Source organism: Hypanus sabinus, unplaced genomic scaffold (genome assembly GCF_030144855.1).
Source record: "Hypanus sabinus isolate sHypSab1 unplaced genomic scaffold, sHypSab1.hap1 scaffold_1032, whole genome shotgun sequence".
Lineage (NCBI taxonomy): Eukaryota > Metazoa > Chordata > Chondrichthyes > Myliobatiformes > Dasyatidae > Hypanus > Hypanus sabinus.
The window spans coordinates 104,281-127,080 of record NW_026779085.1 but is presented as its reverse complement, the minus strand read 5'-3'; the positions used below and the strand labels follow the sequence as shown (position 1 = coordinate 127,080).

At 44.4% G+C, this 22,800-nt stretch overlaps 1 protein-coding gene across 1 annotated transcript in view; it reads right to left on the bottom strand.

Annotated features, from left to right (window-relative positions):
- The window catches only part of LOC132386144 (NACHT, LRR and PYD domains-containing protein 3-like), a 28,041-nt gene extending 5,497 nt beyond the window's left edge, over window positions 1-22,544 (bottom strand). The window contains exons 1-6 of the mRNA XM_059958441.1: window positions 22,397-22,544; window positions 20,903-20,999; window positions 18,532-18,819; window positions 16,882-17,048; window positions 11,628-11,799; window positions 11,454-11,519 (exon numbers count right to left, since the gene is read on the bottom strand). Coding sequence (XP_059814424.1) covers window positions 11,454-11,519; window positions 11,628-11,799; window positions 16,882-17,048; window positions 18,532-18,819; window positions 20,903-20,912 — 703 coding nt within the window. The 5' untranslated portion in view covers window positions 20,913-20,999; window positions 22,397-22,544. The remainder of the gene's footprint in view (window positions 1-11,453; window positions 11,520-11,627; window positions 11,800-16,881; window positions 17,049-18,531; window positions 18,820-20,902; window positions 21,000-22,396) is intronic.
- Between the last annotated feature and the right edge of the window lie 256 nt (window positions 22,545-22,800).

Sequence of the window (22,800 nt, the reverse complement as noted above, 5' to 3'; positions counted from 1 at the left end):
TCGTTTATTCTGTATTATTGATAACTACATGTGTCAACAACCTTGTCCTGTATTGCTACAATGATCCCTTCTGTTTCTGGGAAGAAGTCTCCAACTCTGAGACAGGAGCTCGACACTTCCTTGTCGACATCTATGTCAATGGAGCTAATTGTGGATTTCAGAAAAGGCAAGATGAGGGAACACGACACACCAGTCCTCACAGAGGGATCTGATGTGGAAAGAGTGAGCAATTCCAAATTCCTGGCTGTCAATATCTCCGAGTATCTAACCTGGACCCAATATATCGATGCAGCTACAGAGAAGGCACAACAGTGGCAATATTTCATCAGGAGTTTTCAACATCACTTGAATATCTCTACAGGTGTAACTTGCAGAGCATTGTAACTGTCTGCATCACCGTCTGGTTCACGAGGAACGGAGTAAGGTGCACACTCAACGATTCAGGAGCAACTTCTCCTCTACCATGCAGCTTCCGAATGGACATTGAACCCATCGATACTGCCTCACTAATCTCTTTTTAAATTTCTATTTCTGCACTACTTATTTAGTTTAATATTTCATATAATCACACAGACATGCACAGCTATATGTGTTCAACTTCCAGGCCCTGAAGCCACTTCGCTGCTCAGCCAGATCCACCGTCTGACAGGCCACATGTCTCGCATGGACAACTCCAGGTTACCGAAAGCAGTACACTACGGAGAACTCTCTCATGGCAAGAGAGATCGTGGTGCCCCGCGCACGAGGTACAAGGGCCAAATTAAGCAGAGGCTCTCTCAGGCAAATATGGAGGTCAACGAGTGGCAGCCGCTGATCCACGGAAAAGCCAAGAATTTTGAGGAACCCAGAAGAGCTACTGCTGAAAAGAAGAGGGGATACAAGAAGATTCCAACAACCCAAGCGCCTGCATCCCAGCTGTCCCTCTGTCCCAACTGCTCCCGAGTCCACAGATTCGGAATTGGCCCCTACCGTCACCAACAATCGTATCGTCATCCAGTACCACCAACCCCCACTCACAGAGACACACACACACACACACACACACACACACACACACCACACACACACACACACACACACCACACACCACACACACACACACACCACACACCACACACACACACACACAGACACTCACACACACACACACACACACAGACACACACACACACAGACACACACACACACACACACAAACACACACAGACACACACACACACACACACACAGACACACACACACACACAGACACACACACACACTCACACACACACACACACACACAGACACACACACCACACACACACACTCACACACATACACACACACACACACACACACACACACACACACACACACACACACACACACACACAGACACACACACACACACACACACACACACACACACACACACACACACACACACACACCCTATTTGGGAAGAGAACAGGATTTAGGGTATGTTTCATGATCATTAATGCTTGGTGGAACCCCGGAATGTCCATGCCCTCAAACCCTTTTTTTCCCCGGATCTGGAGTACCTGGTGCTGCTGTGTAAACCTTTCCGGCTGCCAAGGGAGTTCCCGGCTGTTATTATCACAGCTGTGTAATAACAACATCCCCCATTTCTGTGTTATTGTCACAGAGGGGAGATGATTTCCTTCAGAAATCGGTCAGGACTGCCCAAACCACAAAATTTGTACCAACAGTTCCGTGTGAACAGCACTTGCCGTGTGACCGACTGCTTACATTGCCGGTGATCAGCAGGAGCTCAAGAAATTCAGCTCCGATCTGTGCAAAGTCATCCAGGCAGCGAAACGACAATACAGAGATCGTATTCAGGCACAGCTCTCCACCAACAACACACACAGCTTATGGCAAGCTCTGCACCCCAATGCAGACTTCAGAGCTAAGTGCAGTGGTGCTGCCAACATCGCTGCCTGTCTCCCAGAGGATCTAAGTCTCTTTACGCTCGGTTCGATATCGCCAACACTGAGACCCCGGGGAGAGCCGACAAAGCGACCTGCACATTGGTCATCTCTGAGGCTGAGGTTCGCAGGTGTTTCCAACGAGTGGACAGTCGCAAGCCTGCGGGACCGGACGGGGTCCCAGGGCGGGTACTCAGGTTGCGCGCGGCACAACCGGCAGGTGTATTTACAGATATTTATAATCTCACCCTCTCCTAGTGTAGAGTTCCCTCCTGCTTCAAATCATCCACCATTGTTCCTGTACCTAAAACGACTAAGGCAACATGTCTGAACGTCTGGCGTCCTGTCGCACTCACCTCAATAATAAGCAAATGCTTTGAGAGACTGGTCAAGGACTGCATCTGCAGCTTGTTACCACCCACACTGAACCCCCTACAATTCACCTACCGACACAACCGATCAATAGATGACACAACAGCCACTGCTCTGCACACTTCCTTAAACTTCTGGAGAAGAGGGATGCTTGTGTGAGAATGATGTTATTAGACTACAGTTCAGCATTCAATACCATCATTCCCTCCAGGCTTGACAAGAAGCTCAGAGACCTCGGCCTTCACCCTGCCGTGTGCAGCTGGGTCCTGGACTTCCTGTCAGATCACCGGCAAGTGGTAAGAGTGGGCTCCCTCACCTCTGCCCCTCTGACCCTCAACACAGGAGCCCCTCAGGGCTGTGTCCTAAGCTCCCTCCTTTACTCTCTGTATGCGCATGACTGTGTCGCTACCCACAGCTCCAATCTGCTATTTAAATTTGCTGAGGATACTATATTTATTGGCCAAATCTCAAATAATAACGAGGCAGCCTACACAGAAGTCATCACCCTGACACAGTGGTGACAAGAAAACAACTTCTCTCTCAATGTCGCAAAAACAAAGGAGCTGGATGCAATGTTGCAAAGACAAGAGGAATGGAGACGGGCCAACCCCTATTGACATCAATGGATCTGGGTTTGAGAGAGTGAACAGCTTCAAGTTCCTCGGCGTTCACATCACTGAGGACCTCATGTGGTCTGTACACATCAATTGTGTTGTGAAAAAAGGCACAACAGCACCTCTTTCACCTCAGATAGAACCATAGAACCATAGAACATTACAGCACAGAAACAGGCCTTTCGGCCCTTCTTGGCTGTGCTGAACCATTTTTCTGCTTAGTCCTACTGACCTGCACCTGGCCCATATCCCTCAATACACCTCTCATTCATATACCTGTCCAGGTTTTTCTTAAATGTCAAAAGTGAGACCGCATACACAACTTCATCTGGCAGCTCGTTCCACACTCCCACCAATCTCGGTGTGAAGAAGCACCTTCCCCAACGTTCCCTTTAAACTTTTCCCCCTTCACCCTTAACCCATGACCTCTGGGTTTTTTTCTCCCCTAGCCTCAGTGTTAAAAGCCTGCTCGTATTCCCTCTATCTATACCCATCATAGTTTTATACACCTCTCTCAAATCACCTCTCATTCTTCTACATGCCAGGGAATAAAGTACTAACCTATTCAAACTTTCCCTGTAACTCAGTTTCTCAAGTCCTGGCAACATCTTTGTAAACCTTCTCTGCACTCTTTCAACCTTATTAATATCATTCCTGTAATTAGGTGACCAAAACTGCATACAATACTCCAAATTCGGTCTCACCAATGTCTTATACAACCTCACCATTACAGTCCAACTCTTATACTCAGTACTTTGATTTATAAAGGCCAATTTACCAAAAGCTCTCATTACGACCCTATCTACTAATGACGCCACTTTTAGGGATTTATGTATCTATACTCCCAGATCCCTCTGTTCTACTGCCCTCATCAGAGTCCTACCATTTACCTTGTATGTTCTAACTTCCGAAGTGCAATACCTTCCGAAGTGCAATACCTCACACTTGTCCGCATTAAACTCCATCTGCCGTTTTTCAGCCCATTCCTCCAACTGGTCCAAATCCCTCTGCAAGCTTTGAAAACTTTCCTCACTGTCCACTACACTTCCAATCTTTGTATCATCAGTGAATTTGCTGATCCAATTTGCCAGATTCTCATCCGGATCATTGAGATAGATGACAAATAACAATGGATCCAGCACTGATCCCCGTGACACATCACTAGTCACAGGCCTCCACTCAGAGTAGCAATCCTCCACTACCACTCTCTGGCTTCTTCCATTGAGCCAATGTCTAATCCAATCTACTACCTCTCCATGTATACCTAGCGACTGAATCTTCCTAACTAACCTCCCATGCAGGACCTTGCCAAAGGCCTTACTGAAGTCCATGTATACAACATCCACTGCTTTCCTTTCATCCACTTTCCTGGTAACTTCCTCGATAAATTCTAATAGATTGGTTAAACATGATCCATCACGCACAAAGCCATACAGACATTTTTTTTAATAAGTCCCTGTCTATCCAAATACCTGGAGATCCTATCTCTTAGTCCAATAATTTACCTACTATGGATGTCAAACTTACTGGCCTATTATTTCACGGCTTACTTTTTGAGCCTTTTTTAAACAACAGAACTACTTGAGCTATCCTCCAATCCTCTGGCACCCGATCCGTGGATATCGACATTTTAAATATCTTTGCCAGGGCCCCTGCAATTTCAACATTAGTCTCCTTCAAGGTCCGATGGAATACCCTATCAGCTCCTGGGGATTTATCTACTCTGATTTGCCTGAAGACAGCAAGCACCTCCTCCTCTTTAACCTGTATAAGTTCCATGATCTCCCGACTTGTTTGCCTTGTTTCCATAGACTCCTTTCTAGTTTCCTTAGTAAATACAGATGCAAAATACCTATTTAATATCTCTCCCATTTCTTTTGGTTCCATACATAGCCGACCACTTTGATCTTCAAGAGGATCAATTTTATCCCTTATTATCCTTTTGCTCTTAACATACCTGTAGAAGTTATTAAAATTATCTTTTACCCTGAGCAAGCTCATGTCCTCTTTTAGCCCTCCTGATTTCTTTCTTAAGTATTTTCTTACTCTTTTTATACTCCTCAAGCATCTTATTTCCTCCCTGTTGCCTATACATGTTATACATCTCTCTCTTCTTCTTTATCAGAGTTCCAATATCCTTTGATAGCCAAGGCTCCTTATTCTTATTCATTTTGCCTTTAACCCTGACAGGAACATACAAACTCTGCACTCTCAAAATTTCTCCTTTGAAGGTCTCCCACTTACCAATCACATCCTTGCCAGAGAACAACCTGTCCCAATCTACGATTTTTAGATCCCTTCTCATTTCTTCAAATTTGGCCCTTTTCAGGTTTAGAACGTCAACCCGAGGACCAGATCTGACTTTATCCATGATCAAGTTGAAACTAATGACGTTATGATCACTGGAACCAAAGTGTTCCCCAACACAGACTTCCGTCACCTGCCCTAACTCATTTCAAAATAGAAGATCTAATATTGCATCCTCCCTAACTGGTACATTTATATATTGATTTAGAAAACTTTTCTGAACACATTTTACAAACTCTAACCCCTCAAGACGTTTAACAGTATGGGTGTCCCAATCAATGTGTGGAAAATTAAAATCCTCTACAATCACATATTTCTGTCTCCTGCAGATGTCTGTTATCTCTTTGCAGATTTGCTCCTCCAATTCTCCCTGACTATTGGGTAGTCCATAATACAACCCTATTAATGTGGTCGTACCATCCTGTTTCTCAGCTTCACCCATATGGCCTCAGTACACAAGCCATCTAATCTGTCCTGCCGAAACACTGCTTTAATATATTCCCTGACTAGCAAAGCCACCACCCACCCTTCATCCCTCTGTCTCTATCACGTCTGAAACATTGGAACCCTGGAACATTGAGCTGCCAGTCCTGCCCCTCCTGTAGCCAAGTTTCAGTAATGGCTATGATGTCATAACTCCATGTGTCAATCCAGGCCCTCAGCTCGTCTGCCTTTCCCACAACACTCCACGCTTTGAAATATACACACCTCAGAAGATTATTACCGGCACACACAACCTTGCTATTTGTGACTTTGCATGAACTACCAGCATCATTTATTTTTACCCCCGTTCCACTACCTACTCTGGCACTCTGGTTCCCATCTAGTTTAAACCCTCCCCAATAAAACTAGCAAACCTTCCTGCAAGTATATTGGTCCCTTGTAGTTTAGGTGTAACCCGTCTCTCTTATACAGGTCCCACCTGTCCCTGAAGAGGTCCCGATGATCTAGAAATCTGAAACCCTGCCCCCGACACCAGTTTCTCAGCCACGTGTTCATCTGCCAGAGCATCGCACTCTTACCCTCACTGGCACGTGGCACAGGCAGCAATCCGGAGATCACTACCCTCTATGTCCTGTTTTTCAAGCTCTCTGTACTCACGCTTCAGGACATCTTGAATCTTTCTACCTACGTCATTGGTATCGATCTGGCTGATCACCCTCCCACCTCAGAATGCTGTGCAGACGATCAGAGACATCCCTGACCATGGCACCCGGGAGGCAACATACCATCCGGGAGTCTCTGTCACAACCACAGTATCTCCTGTCTGTACCCCTGACTATGGAGTCCCCTATCACTACCGCTCTCCTCTTCCTCCTCCCTCCGTTCTGCACTGCAGAACCAGACTCAGAGCCAGAGATCTGGCTGCCGCAGCTTGTCCTAGGTAAGCCATCCTCCCCCCGCCCCCCCAACAGTATCCAAATTGGTATACCTATTTTGGAGGGGAATGGCCACAGAAGATCTCTGCATTAACTGCCCTTTCTCCTTCACTCGCCTGACGGTAACACAATTACCTGTGCCCTGTTCCTTAGGTGTAACTACCTCCTGGAAGCTACTATCTATAACCTGCTCAGTCTCCCGAATGATCCGGAGGTCATCCAAATCCTGCTCCAGTTCCCTAACGCGGTCTGTTAGGAGCTGCAGCTGGATGCGCTTCTTGCAGGTATCGTTGTCAGGGACACCGGAGATCTCCCTGACTTCCCACATCCTGCAAGAGGAGCATTCCAACATCCTGCCTGGCATATTCTCTAGTCTGAACAAAAAAAAAGGAAAACAGAAAAACAGATGGTTGAGATGGTTGAGGACGTTTGGGATGGGCTCCTAAATGCTAACGATTTTCTATATGAGCACAATTTGTGCATCCTGACTGGCTGCATCACTGCCTTGCATAGGAACTGTACTTCTCTCAATCGTAGGACTCTACAGAGAGTGTTGCGGACAGCCCAGTGCACCTGTAGGTGTGAACTTCCTACTATTCAGGTAATTTCAGTGACGGGGTAAAAAGTGCCCGAAGGATCAATCTGGACACAAGTCTCACCAAGCACAAACTGTTCCAGCTGCTGCCATCCGGGAAATGGTACCGCAGCGGAAAAGCCAGGACCAACAGGCTCCGGAACAGCTTCTTCCACCAGGCCATCAGACTGATTAATTCACGCTGATACAATTCTATTTCCACAATTGTATACATAAATACAGACTCACTGCCCGCACTTTATCGTAATCGTGCTGCTGGAGCAGAAAAACAATTTTCACGACGTGTCCATGATATTAACCCTGATCCTGAAATTTTTTATCTGGCTGTTGTCACATTTTTTTTTAGATCTGTTATTCATCATCCTCATACTGTCCTCGTTCATATCAATCCAAGTGCGCTCTAGTGCACATGGTATTTTCCAGAAATTGTTATTTAAGTTCTTATTTTTTTGCATATTTTCCAGATCTGTTTCAGACCAGGAGATTTTACCAAAATTACACATCAAAATGGGCACAGTGAGTGTTTACTACCTTCATTATATTTTTACTGTTCAGCTCTGTTTTGCAGATTTTCTTGATCCTTGATGTAAATTCAAAGTTTGTTCAGCCTAGCAGTAAATGCAGATTTTCTTCAGCCTTGAAGTAAATTTTGTTGGAAGGTTTTCCTTTATCACAAGATGATCTATCTTCTTTGCTTATTGATATCCTAAATATCCGTTTCATATTCTGTTGCATTGCATCCTGATGCTCTGTTTGATATTCTACCGGTTCTATTGTACCTTTCTTTATGTTTAATCATGTTCTGTACTTTTCTAGTCTAAAGTTCATGCTTGTATATATGGAAATTAGTTCCATTATTTGAATTGTTTATTTCAGCTTTACTGATGCGAGCAAATAATTTCAAATCATCAATGTATAGACGTGTCAAGGTATAATTCGTATTTTTTTTCTGATTAGATACCTGATTTTTATCTGTTTCAGTAAATTATGAGTGGGCTTAAAGCTAGACAAAACCATAGTGGGCTCAGTGAGTCGCTCTGGAAAATCCCTCCATTTATTTTGATAGTGGTCGTTGTTCCTCTCTGGTTGTTACCAGGACGATTATTTTAAGCGAATGCTTCATCATTTCTAGAAATTTCACAAGCATTGTATGAATTGTATATATATTTGGAACTTCTCTTAAAGACACGAGGAACAGAATCAGATGTGATTTTTTTTCTGATTGACAATATAACAGTGAAAGTTTTCTGCTTTCCACAGGGTTTGAAATAGAATTACATAATCTGATTAGAATTACTGTATTCTGTCTGCTCTCCTGTGAGTATATTGTGGTTATCTAAGTTGTTATCTGAGTTGTTATTAGTTACAAGATGTAAGATGCTATAATTTTAGATATAAAATTGTCTTATTATTATTAAGAGCCAATAATATCATAGTAGGTGACCATTTAGTAGTCTTATAAATGCAGAATAAAGCTGTCGTTGAGGCTGGTGGTACATACCTTCAGCCTTTTATATGTTCTCCCCCATGGGAGTATGACAGAGAGGATGTATGAGGTGGTTTGGGGTTAAGTAGAAAGGCTTTGAGTCGGGTTTGTGTCTTGCCAGCTTGATTGACTTCCTCCAGGAGGTGACAAAGGTGATGCATGTAGTTACACATGGATATTGTCTACTTGTATATTGTGAGAGTGTTTGACGAAGTCCCACAAGGGAGGCTCATACAGAATATTAACATGCTTGAGAACTGTAGGGAATTGTCCTGGCTGCCGGGGACAAACTGGGAGAAATGTCTTGGCTGGCGGGTGGTGAATCTGTGAAATTATTGTCATAGACGGCTGAGGAAGACACTTCATTGGATATATTCAAAATGCAGGTCGATATGTTCCTGATTAGGAAGAGTGTCCACGTTTACTGGGATAATGGGGTGGAGAGGAATTGAAGAGCAAATTCACTGAGCCGAATGTCATAATTCTGCTACTAGGTCTTATGGTTTTAGGGAGCATCTGGAGTATTGTGTTCTCTTCTGATTGTCCAGCTCTTGGAAGGATTGGAGAGGGTGCAGAATGGGTTCATCAGGATGTTGCCTGGATTCGGTGGCATGTGCTACAAGTAGAGTTTTGATAAACTTGGTTTGTTTATTCTGGAGTTAGAATAGAGATCTGACTGAGGTGTACAAGTTTGAGAGATATAAGTCTGGGTCGATAGCCTGTATTTTGCTTGTTGTTTTTGTTTTCATATGACTGGTGTCTAATACCAGAGGGCATTTGGTTAAGGTGAGATGGGGTAAATTTACAGCAATTGTGGGTAGTTTTTTAACAGAGTTGTGGACGCCTGGAATTTACTGTCTGGGTCAACAGGGCTTTGTGAAGGGAACATCGTGCCTCATGAGGCTAATTGAGTTTTTTGACGAGGTAACAAATAGCAATTGATGAAGGTACGGTGTAATATGTGCTCTAGATGGATTTTAGCAAGGCATTTAACAAGGTCCCTTACGAGAGACTCATCCAGAAAATCATGAGGCACTGGATAAGTGGAACCTTGGCTGTTTGGATAAATAATAAATAATTGGAAGAAAGCAGAGTTTAGTAGTGGAAGAACGTATTCTGCCTGGAGGTCGGTGACTAGTGGAGTGCTGCAGGGATCTGTCCTGGGACCCCTGCTATTTGTGATTTTTTATAAATGACCTGGATGTAGAGGTGGAAGAATGGGTGAGTGAATTTGTGGATGACATGAAGATTGGAGGAGTTGTGGATGGAGCTGCAGGTTGTCGAAGGTTACAAGAGGATATAGACAGGGTGCAGATTTGGGCAGAAAGGTGGCAGATGGGGTTCAATCCGGATAAGTGTGAGGTGATGCATTTTGGAAGGACAAACCAGAATGATGAGTACAAGTTTAATCGTTGGTTACTTAAGAGTGTGAATGAACAGAGGGACATTGGGGTTCAAATCCATACGTCCCTTAAGGTCGCTGCACGGGTTGATAGGATAGTTAAGAACTCCTGTGGGATGCTAGGCTTCATTAATAAGGGGATTGAGTTCAAGAGTAGAGAGGCCAAGTTGCAAATCTACAAATCTCTGGTGAGACCGCACTTAGAGTATTGTGTTCAGTTCCAGTCACCTCATTATAGGAAGGATGTGGAAGCTGTGGAGAGGGTGCAGAGGAGATTTACCAGGATGTTGCCTGGTTTGGAGAACAAGTCATGTGAAGCAAGGTTAGCAGAGCTGGGACTTTTCTCTTTGGAGCGTAGAAGGATGAGAGGGCACTTGATAGAGGTCTAAAAAATTATGAGAGGCATAGATGGGGTGGATTGCTGGAACCTGTTTCCCAGGGCACCAACAGCAAACACTAGAGGGCATATGTACAAAGTTAAGGGAGGGAAGTTTAGGGGAGACATCATGGGTAAGATTTTTACAGAGGGTTGCGGGTGCCTGGAACAACGTGCCAGGGATGGTGGTGGAGGCTAAAACATTAAGGGTATTTAAGAACCTCTTGGACAGACTCATGGATAAAAGAAAAATAGAGGGTCACGGGGTAGTATGGGTTTAGTACTCTTTTTAAAGGAATACATGGGTCGGCACAACATCCAGGGCAGAAGAGCCTGTACTGTGCTGTAGTATTCTAGTGTCTAGAGTCTAGTGACTGGGGTCATGTCGGAGGCAACTATGTTATAGATGCTTCTAGTTATACATGAATGTGCAGGAAATGCAAGGAAATGGTCAATAATATAAGAAAGGATACCAAAGTATTTTTTTTCTTTCCCGGATATATAAAGAGTGAAAAAAGGGAGAGGGTCGATATCGGACCACTAGAAACTGCTGTTGTAGTTGCAGTAACGGGTGAAAAGCAAATGCCAGACAAACTCTGTGCAAGTCACTGGCAGAATTCCAAAAGGTAAAGAACATCAGCGAACAGAATTGCGTGTAGTGCTATTACAAAGGAAAAGGGGCTTGGAAGATGAAAGGTCTGAAGATAGAAAAGTCACCTGGACTGGGTCATACAGTGTATCAGGAGCCTGCCTGGGGTGTGCGGGGATTCCCAGAGTGTAAGGACCTGGAGTGAAGGCTTCAGCAGAACCAACAGCTGGATTAATAGAAAAGTATATTGTAGAATATTCAGGCTGCAAAGAGACACTCGTTGAACTGTTACTAAAATCCAGAGATCAGCGAATGATTAATGGCGAACTTTGATTCCCAGGCTTTGCCAAGACACAGACTAACACTTGAGCTGTGGTTTGAACTGTGCATTTGATCACTCACCTATCAGCTGAGTGGGTAATTCAGATAAACCTTGGCCGATGTTGAAGTATTCTTGTGGATCAGGACCTGTTTAAATATGAAAAGAAAATCCATGGAAACAGAGCTAAAATAATTAAAATAACTAAAATGTTTATCTCAATGTGCCTTTGTGTTCGGAGCGTGGTTTTAACATACCGAGTTCCTGTATTTCCCTCAGTATTCTGTCCAACTTCGGTAACTCAGTCCTCCACATCAGAAAGGATTCCCACATCGCCCTCCGGGCCCGGGAGCCTTTGCCATTCACCAGACTGAAGAAGAGTCTGGAACTCTCTGCCCGGTTTCCCTTCTCTGTCAGCTCAGTGACTTTCTAGAAAAGGAAACAATGAATTTATTGTGGAGCAGACAGACAGACATGGAGAATGTGCAGGAAAGTATCTGTTCATGGCACCAGTAGCTTCAGAACAGATGCAGTCACTGGGCTGCTGCCTCATCCTCTCTGGGTTCAGTCATTAACAGAGAAACAGTAACTGAAGGAAATTCTAAATCAATAGTGTGTAAGAATAAGGATTTACTGACACTCTGCAGTAGATGCGATGTGATTAATTTCCTTGATCTGTCAATGTGCAGCATTACATCAACAAGATGTGACAACAAGAACGGAAGAGTGGGGAGAGAGAGAGAGAGCAAAATCAAATGGATGGCGGGCATCACTGAATCATGGCTGACTAAAGTTTATAGTTGGATGGTTAAATCCAAGGATAAATATTGAAACGAAAGGATACGCAGGTAGGTGAAAGTGTTGGGTCGAAACTGCTGTCATTAAAAATGAGAAGTCCTGAGAAAGAGGTGAGGTCGGATTAGATGATTTGGATGTTAAGAAACTGCGTGGGTAAAGTGACCCTGAAGGAAATTATATACAGGCATGTTAACAGTAGCCAGGATGTGGGCTACAAATTACAACGGGGGAGAGGAGTGGCATGGAAAAAGGTCAATGCTAAAATTGTCACGGGGAGTTTCAATATCCAGGTAGCTTTGGAAAATCAGGTCGGTACTGAATCCCAAGTGAAGGAATGGATAGAATGCCTATGAGATGGCTTCTGAGAGAAGCTTATGGTTGAGCCCACTACAGGAAAGGCAGATCTGGATTCTGTGTTGTGTATTGAACCAGATTTGATTAGGAAGCTTCAGCTGAATAAACCCTTAAGAGGCAGTGATCATAAAATAGAAAAACTCAGCCAGCAGGTTGAAAGGGAGAAGGTAAAGTTAGAGGTATCAGTGCTACAGTAGAATAAATGAATTACCTCGGCATGAGAGCGGAGCTGGGCATTAATAAATTCGAAAATGACACTAACAGGGACAATGGCAGAGCAGGAATGGCTGAAGTTTCTCGGAGGACAAACAATCACAATGATGAAGAATTATTCTAAAGGGAGGATGATCAACCGTGGCTGACGAGGTAGTCAAAGCAGCACAAAAGCAAAGGTGAGGGCACAGAGTATTACAAAATATAGCAGAAAGCTGGAGGACTGGGATGTTTTTACAAATCAACAGAAGGTAATTCAAAAACCGTAAATAGAGAAAATATGAAATAGGAAGGCAGGCGAGAGAATAATGTAAAATAGCTTACCAAAACGTCCGTCTGATATATGAAGATTGAAAGAGAGGAGAGTGGATATTGGACCACTGGAAAATGACAGTGTAGCGGTCCTGTCAGGGGACAAGGAAATGCTGGAAGATATTGGTCAGCATTTTGCGTCAGTCCTCATTGTAAAAACACTAGAACGTGCCAGATATTTGAGAATGTCCGGTGGCAGAAGTGAGTTTATTTGCAATTATTGCGGAGAAGTCGATCGGAAAGCTGAAAGTTCTGAAGATAGATGAGTCCAGATGAACTCACCCGATTGCTTCTGAAAGAGGAGGCTGAAGAGATTGTGGAGACATTAGTAATGATCGCTCAAGAATCACTAGATTTTGGAATGGTTCCGGAGGACTGATCATTTTTAAACTATAGGCCAGTTAGTCTGATCAGCGTTTGGGAAGAAGTCAGCAGCCGATAATCGAGGATAAGGTTTCGGGGTATTCAGACGCACATGATAAGAAAAAGGCCAACATCCATGGAAGGGAATCTTGCCTGACCGAACTGTTGGAATTTTTTCAGAGAACAGCATGCTGGGTCGACAACAGTGGCCATATACTTTAGCAGAAATAATGAAGAAGTAGACTACTTTTGAATCTGGGAGAAAATTCAGAAATCGGAGTTGTAAAGGGTCTCTGGAGACCTGGTGCAGGATTCCGTGCAGTTTGTGTCGGTGTTCGGAAAGACAAATACAATGCCGGCATTCACTTCGAGAGGATCAGAATATAAGCACAAGCACTGGCCAGACCACACTCGCATATTTTGATCCCCTGATCAGAGAAAATATGTGATGGCGTTGTGAAAAATCCAGAGAGGAATCTAACCGAACAGAACCAGTGATATTAAACTAGATTTTGATGGGAATGGATCCTGGATGCACCTGTAGTGGCTGGAGTGTGGGAGGATGAGGGGGAATCTAATTGCAACCTGTGGAATATCAAAAGGCATTGAGAGGACGTGGAGATGATGCTTCTAAGTGGGGGAGTCTAGAACCGGACGGAACAGCCTCAGATTAGAGGGACGTCTATTTAGAGCAGAGATGAGGAGATTATTTAGCTGAGGAGTAGTGAATCTGTAGAATTCATTGGCAGTGACAGCTGCGGAGAATAGGTCATTGAGTATATTTAAAACAGAGGTTGATATCTTCTTGACTAGTGATCAGAAAAGTTCACTGGGCGAAGGCAGGAGAATGGGGTTGAGGGGGATAGTAAATCCCCATGATGTAATGGCGGAGCAGAATCGATGGGCCTAATGGACAATTGTGCTCTTATGGTCTCATGATGTGTAAAGACAAAATAAGATTAAGAAATGTCAGTGCGGCTATCTTATAATGGAGATGGTTACTGCCTGGCACTCATACTGTAAAATGGTAATGACTTCCTGAACGCAGGCATGGGCTTCCTGATTAACTGGAAAATTATGAATTAAACTTTGAATAGTCTTCAAGCAACATACACCTATGCTGGAATTAAGGTAACTGAATATGGATGGGCTTAGGACATTGCTCTGAGAAATAAGAGAGGCAGCGTTTAAGGGTAAGCACAACGTTGTGGGCCGAAGGGCCTGTACCGTGCTGTACTGTTCTATGTTCTATGTTCTCTGTCCCGGATTTGAATGAATGATCTCCTAGAACAGTTACCAGTAGGGAATTGGAAAGGTTTTCCATAACACGATTAATGGACAACAATTATGTAACAAATCTGCATAATTCCCTGATGGTCCACTGCACTGTAAAATAATCCCTCAGTTTCACTACTACCAGGTCTGAGGAGTTACCGTTGTGAAAGAAATTTAACCAGTAAAGCAGACGTCTCCAGATGACGAATTTATAGATCGGCATCATATTTACAGATTACCCATCTTGCCTTTGGATAATGCCTGTGTGATTCATTACAAACAGCGCCAATGAATCCCAACGGGAACAGAGTTCCTCACGGGTGCAACACACTTGATTTTCTAATACCACTCATGGCTGAATAGGTCAGATCTAGGACAAGACAATCACTGTTTGTGAGCTCCAAGGAGCTGAAATGATGTGTCCCTGTCTCTCATTAGTCAGATATTCAGCAAGTTAGCAGATTTATTTTTTGTTTGCCCCTTCCCTTTCAGGACAACCTGTTGATTTTTTGGGATCATGAGATATCAGCCAGTCAGCAGATTTATGTTTTGTGCTTTCTTCTGCACTTTTAGATCAAACTATTGATGCTTGTGGTCGTACGATATCAGCTTTGTGCGTGATCTTTCACATCCAATCAATCTCAGAGTTTTTCGTGGAAGTTAACAAGAAAGTTGATGCAGGCAAGCTTGTGGATATTGTCTACATGGACGTCAGCACGGTATTTGTCAAGGTCCCGTATAGGAGGTCGGTCTAGAAGATTCAGTTGCTTAGCATTCAAGATAAAGTAGTAAACTGGATTAGACACTATAGATTGTTGCATTTCTGATTGGTGCCTGTATCTCGTGCAGTGACACGGGGATCGGTGCTGTGCCTGTTGTTGTTTGTCATCTATATCAATGATCTGGATGAAATTACGGTTAACAGCATCAGCAAATCTGCTGTTGACTCCAACATTTGGAAGGTGCAGTGGACAAAGAGGAAGACTACACGACCTTGCAGTGAGGTCTGGACCAACTGGAGAATGCGCTTAAAAGGGGAAGATGCAACTTAATGCAGGCTGATGGACCAATCAGGGTAGATCTTACTGAGAGACCGGTAGAACAAAGTGATCTGGGAATACAGGAACATAAGTCATTAAAAGTGGCAGCAAATGTTGCTAGGCTCTGAAAGAAAGTTTCTTAGCGCATTAACCTTGGTAAATGAAAATATCGTGTTCGATATGATGTTGTATAAGACGTTGGAGAGGCCTTTGGAGAGACAGATGGAAATAAGTTTGAAAGAGTACAGAAAAAAACATTACAAGGATGTTACCTGGACTGGAAAACCTAAGTTATAAGAGTGAACTGATTAGGACTTTATTCGTTGGAACATGAAAGATTGAGCGGAGATTTGATAGAAGTGTACACAATTACATTGGGATATAGATCGGATAAATGCAAGCAGGCATTTTGTACTGAGGTAAAGAGGTACTACAACAAGAGTTTATCAGTAAAAGGTGAAAAGTGAAAAGTTCAATGGGTACAAAGGTGAAACCTGCTTACTCAGAGGGTGATGAGAGTGCAAAACTAGCTAGCAGGGCAAGTAGTGCAAGTGGTTAAAAGAATTCTGAATAGATGCTTGCGTAATGAGCGTATCGAGCGCCATGGCCCGGTGCAGGTCAGTGGGAATAAGTGGATTCTGTAGTCTGGCATGGAATAGATGGGCCAAATGGCCTGTTTCTGTACTGTACTTTGCTGTGACTATGACAAGTCAGCCACACATTGTTTGGGATCTCACGGAGCCAAGACAAGCTGTGGTTAGCTGGTTTCCCTCACTCAGGTACCGCAGTGAAGCCGGTTGGCCCAATTGACAGTTTAATACTCATTCTGGATTAATGAGATGAGGTGAAGCTGCCCGCCGGTTCAGCCAAGATTTGAAATTAGTTTCAGACCGAATGCCTTTTGGAAGTCCAGATATGCAGCCACTGCTCTTACTTCACACTGATAAATACAACAGGTGACACAGGAAAAGGTGATGCTAAACCTGCAGTTCCCAGTGCTCCCCACCTTAAAAACTGAAACCAGATCTGCGAGAGACAAGTCAGAGCTCAATGTCTCCATTCCCAGGTCGATCTCCTAAAACGTGCAGGAGATTAATGTTGATCACAATTCCCCCTGATACCAGCAGATCAGTGACAATACACGAACTGCACTCACCTCATTTTCTTCTCTACTGAAATGTCCCTCCTTTGTCAACATCAAACCGAGTCTCTCAACCTTTTCTTCAATTGCTTGTTTGAGTCTGTCCCTGTAGAACTTTGTCAGTTGGTACAGTCGATATTCCTCCCCCTCTGCCAGGAGGTCGGAGATTGTAAACTCTGGCTCTGTGAATATAAAAAGGTAAATGTAGGCGTGAACTCAGATATCCCTCGTCTCCACCGTTCTCACCCAACTCAACAAAAAACCATGTCTTGAACCTGCCTACAGATACAAAATTGGATTAATTCTCCATCTCCAACACCATCACACTGAGCACGGAGTCTCCCTCTGGCTGTGTGCACAGACCACTGCTGTTCACTCTGCTGACCCACGACTGTGCTGCAACACACAGCAAGAACGACAAGTCAGCTTACAGAGAGGAGGTGCAGCAGCTAACGGACTGGTGCAGAGCCAGCAGCCTGTCTCTGACTGTGAACAAAACTAATTTCTTGGTGTACATCTAGCTGAGAATCTCAACTGGTCCCACAACACCAGCTCCACAGAAAAGAAAGCCCAGCAGCGTCTCCACTTTCTGCGAATGCTGAGGAAAGTCCATCTCCCACCCCCCATCCTCATCACATTCTACAGGGGTTGTATTGAGAGCATCCTGAGCAGCTGCACCACTGCCTGGTTCGGAAATTGCACCATCTCAGACCGCAAGACCCTGTAGCATATAGTGAAGCCAGCTGAGAAGACCATCGAGGTCTCTCTTCCCGCCATCACGGACACTTACGCCACACGCTGCATCCGTAAAGCCAGCAGCATTATAAAGGATCCATGCACCCCTCATACAATCTCTTCTCCCTCCTGCCAGCTGGGAACATGCACCGAAGCATTCGGGCTCTCCCGGCCAGACTACGTAACAGTTTCTTCCCCCAAGCTATCAGAATCCACAATACCCAGCGCCTGGACTGACACCTTATTGCCCTATTGTCACGTATATAGTGTCTGCACTGTTTTGTGCACTTTATGCAGTCCTAGATTGGTGTGTAGTTTAGTGTAGATGTTGTGTGTGTGTTTCTTTTCCTCTGTGTTGTTTTTTACGTAGTTCAGTCTAATTTGTGTAATGTGTCATGTAACACCATGGTCCTGAAAAACGACTCATTTTTACTATGTACTGTATCAGCAGTAATGGTCGAAATGGCAATAAAAAAGTGACTTGACTTGACTTGAATCTAACACTTGCCTTAAAGCCTAACCAACAATGTTCTAGGCATTACGTAATAGAAGAACCACATTTAATATAAACCAGTCCATCCCCCATCCGACCCATTCACCTATTTAAATTTGGATGGGCATAAATGTTGGGACTGTTGGTAATATTCGCTTCCCAGAGATACTCTCTCCATCCTGGCGAATACATTTCCCCTGATACACATCCCGGAAACACTCTCCTCATCTGGACAGCTGCATTTCCTCCAATTCACATCCTGGAAATCCTCAGAGCAGGTAGTACATTTCCTGTAGTGGGGTAATGGCTGCCCAGTGCACCACATGTACCACACCCACACATTTTCCCTCTCCTCCGACCAACCCTCCAACAAGACCTCACCTTTGCCCTCCACCCTGCCGCATTCTGTGAGCACATCACCCTCATATTTCACTCACCTGCTCCTTCTTGGGGACTTGACAGTTCTGTGTTCAATGAGCTTCCGAGCTGACAGGCAGTCGCCTCACTTTTGCCGGTTCCAGGGTCCGGATCTGTGTCTCTGACGTCACTGTCTCTGGGCTGAATTTGCTCCTCCTCCTCTGCGGCCGTACCGCATTCCATTGGGACACCGCTCTCAATCTGACTCTGCTTTGGTACCTTGCTTCCCGTGTCCAGATCATCTTCCCTCGATGATCTGCCTGTTAAAATCCTCTTCAGTCTTTTCCCTGCTTGTTTCCATTTCGCACCTGAAATAAGTGATGAATTGCAGGTTATACAAGTATGATTTAGATCTGAGCAAAACTGATTCAGTTTGCAATGGAGCCGAGACTCTGGCTGACCAGATTTGGAGTGGAACTCTGCTGGTTAATGTGACCCGTACATCCTGTCAGGTGACCATCACGATAAGCCGGTGACTGGACACATTTACTCCCAGTAAAATAGCACGGCAAGCGCAGTAATACTAATCACAGCAGTTGAACACACGGGTGACCACGGGATCATAATGCACCGGTGTCCGGTGATACTGGGAAATATCACTGTGATTATCTTCCACAAGCTAAAATCTCCCTCGGTCACTAACTGTCCAGTAGTCTGTGTCACACAAAGACCAGCAACGGGATTACACATGGTCCAGTCTGCTGGATCACACATTCTCCAGTTGCTTTGTCACACGAGGAGCTGGAGACTGGACAAGGGGACTGGAGTCCCCTTGGTCACCGACTGACCATTCCCTTGAGACACACGTCCTCTGGTCCCCTGGGTCGCAGGCTGTATATTCCCTTGCGATCTATGCTGTCCTCTCCCCTGGTTCCCATGTTATCCCCCACCTGCTGATCATCATGTAACAACTATGCATGTCACTGGTAAAGTCTTGGTTATAGAGCTTTGTGTGTAGTTGCAGTTGCTAATCTATAGGATGGAGGTGATGAAGCTGGAAAGTGTGAAGTGAAGAATGAACACTACGGTACTGGGCTAGGGTGTTGTTTTTTGTGTTATATGGTTGGGCTGGGACAGCTTGCCCTGGAGCTCAGGAGCTTGAAGGGTGATCTTACACACACACACACACACACACACACACACACACACACACACACACACACACACACACACACACACACACACACACACACACACACACACACACACACACACACAACACACACACACACACACACACACACATACAGTAATCAGGGGTGCAGATAGGGTAGATGGTCACAGTCTTTTTGCCCGGGTAAGGAAGTCTGAGGCTCGAGGGCAGAGATTTAAAAGGGACCAAAGGGGCATTTTTTCACGTGGTAGCTGATGGGTATAAATTACATGCATCCGGAAGAGGCCGCAAACACAAACAAAATTACAAAATTGAGAGAATGTGGGCAGGAAAAAGGGGAGAAGAAGTTTACGAGGGAAGTTTGGGAAAACTGCAGGAAAATGGGACATTTAGATCAGCATGAATTATATGGGCCGAAGGACCCGTTTCCAGGCTGGAGCATCGTTTTCATTCCAGCTGGAATCTCAGATTTGAGCACAATCACAATGTCTACAGGTGACACAGACATTTGGTCATTGGTTATGCCGGATTTCCCAGCCAAGATCCTGGGAATTTAAATTCAGGTAGAAGATCATATCAAGAGGGAAATATTTAGAAACTCAGGTTCACCATTTCTCCACAGTCCAGACATTCACTGGGGTGTTAAAACTCCGAAGCAGATCACAAATGTATCTACAATGAGCTGCCTCCTGATCCTCAGCCATTCCCAGCACCGGCAATGATCTCCGCTCCGCTACAGAAAACAGATTTCGGTGACACCCCTCCTCCTTTGCGGAGCAGGAAAGAAAAACCACGGGGGAGTTGGTAGCTTTCCTTCCAAAACCTGAAATGCTGTGTCATCATAGAATCTCTGAAATCCCGGAAATGCTCCTATCATCTGCTTCTGAATTTTATGTGAAAGTTAAGGATGTCTTACATATCAGGGCCTGTCTGGAGGTGAAATGGACCCTGACCCTGAACATGGACATAAATCACAAGATCACTGTCACATTCCTGTCTCTGTTTCACTCACGACCACCTGATTCAGGAGTCCCTGCTCCTTTCACTCAGCTGAAGCTTTGTATGATGAGCGGAGTGATTCGACCATCACTGGTGTCAGGTCCCTGCGCTGGAACTGTTGGGTTGATCAATTACTCAAGGCCGCTTTACCAGTGGGATAAATGACACTGCTGGATGAAACTCTTCTATGCACTGTTAACACCTTTGTCAGTTTTTTCATCTGAATTATTGTGTACAAACGCGATAAAAGTTTAATTCAAAGATCCCGGTAATCATACCTTTGTCCATTCTGAGTCTGACTGGCGATTGTTGATTGTCGTCGTCTTGTTCACACTTTGGTCGCTCTGCAGGACAGCTCCACCTGCTGGTGAGGTTCTAAATTTCACAACAAGCAGACAGTGAGTCAGAGAGTACGACTACTTTGCAAATATGACAGTATTTCCATCCCCTGTAGCATTTGGCATGGAGACCAAACATTCCCTGTTGGTAACCACTTCCACACCATACCTGTTCACTGATACCTGGCGCATCTACTGACAGAGTCACAGAGCAATAAAATGCAAATTCAGAATGTTCAGCCCAATGAGACAATGACAACCACAGTGCCCACTGAGATGGTCACAATTTCCTGTGATGGGGCCATCTCCCTTCTGGCCTTTTCACTCCATCTACACACCCCAAATGCTTTTTGAATTATGGAACTGCACCTGCCTCATCCACTTCCTCTGGTTGTTTCCTCCACATGATCCCCAACATCAGCATGAATCCACTGCTGATCAGATTGGGTTTGCAATCTCTTTACCAGACCCTGTCCATTTAGATCCCCGAGATGCTACGATAATCTTCTCTGTGAACAGCAACTACTAACGTTGTGCATTCTGCGAACTTACCCGTCAAGTAATCCTTGTGCAACCGCATCCAAATTATTGCTACAAAATAACGAATATCAAAGGTCCCAACTTGTAGCCCCACGGCACACCGCTAATTACTCGCCTCCATGGCGAGGAGAAATTTTCAACCACCACTCTTTGCTTGCTACCTTGAAGCTAATTTAGAATACATCCAATTTGCTCTCTCCGGACAGCATGGGACCTGATCATCGAGACCAAGCTGCCATGTGACACCTTGTCAAAGGCTTTACTGAAGTCCCATGCACAACATCCATGGGAACATAACTTTGAATTTCCACCTCTGCTTAATGTCACCTTCACAGGTTCTGACAATGTAATTACCAGAAATGTACTTGATGAGGCCAAGGTATGTCAAGGGAAATTATGGTTTGCCATGTGCTAGTTAGGACTGAATAAAAGTCAGTGTTGGGATATTTTGCTTTATAAATGGTCTGTTCTCAGCAGAGGCCTACGCGACGATGTATTCGAGGGTCGGTATATCACTGCAGATTGCAATAGCCAATGGGATCAAAGGCATGTTGCTGCAGTTCATGGTAATTCCACATTTCTACAATCACTACAACTCGACACACGTGGGACTTCTTATCAAGGGAGGAAATTGTCAACGCATTTTAAGATGATTATAATGTAACAAGGAAACATCAGAACTAACCAAAAGCTTCTTCAGAAGATGCAGCACCTTCAAATGAGCAAACACTCAGAGAATGTGAGTGACTGTAAAGAGCTGGGCTTCTGAAAGCACATTACCAGACCTGGAGTGATTGCAACTTGGTCTGACCAAGGCATTCCACCTATTTCGTACCTTCCTTTGTAAAGATATGTAATATTTACAGGACCAGTGTTCGAGTGAATGAGACTCACCAGACTTTCTCCTGACTGAATCAATGAAAACTCTTTTTCTCTTCAGTTGGTACTCTCAGTCCTCGGGCTGGTTCACTTGTCGCTGTTCCCTCGTTCTCAGTCGTGGCTTCTTTCCAGCTGTCGGCTTTTCTTCCAATAAATCTCTCACCGCAGGTCTAACTTTAACCAGAGAGATAATGAAACACATTAACAATACAAAGGAGAAAAAAAATATTTCTGCTCATTTTTTTCAAAAGCGAATCTCACAGATATTTAAACGCTGAAGACAAATAAAAAGATCTCATTGAACAAATCATTAATTGTCCCTCACACGTCACAAATCCTGATACGGGATACGAAGGACTCATCATTCAGTCATGATAAGATTTCAGAGCAGAATGAAGTGATTCAGTCCATCGAGTCTC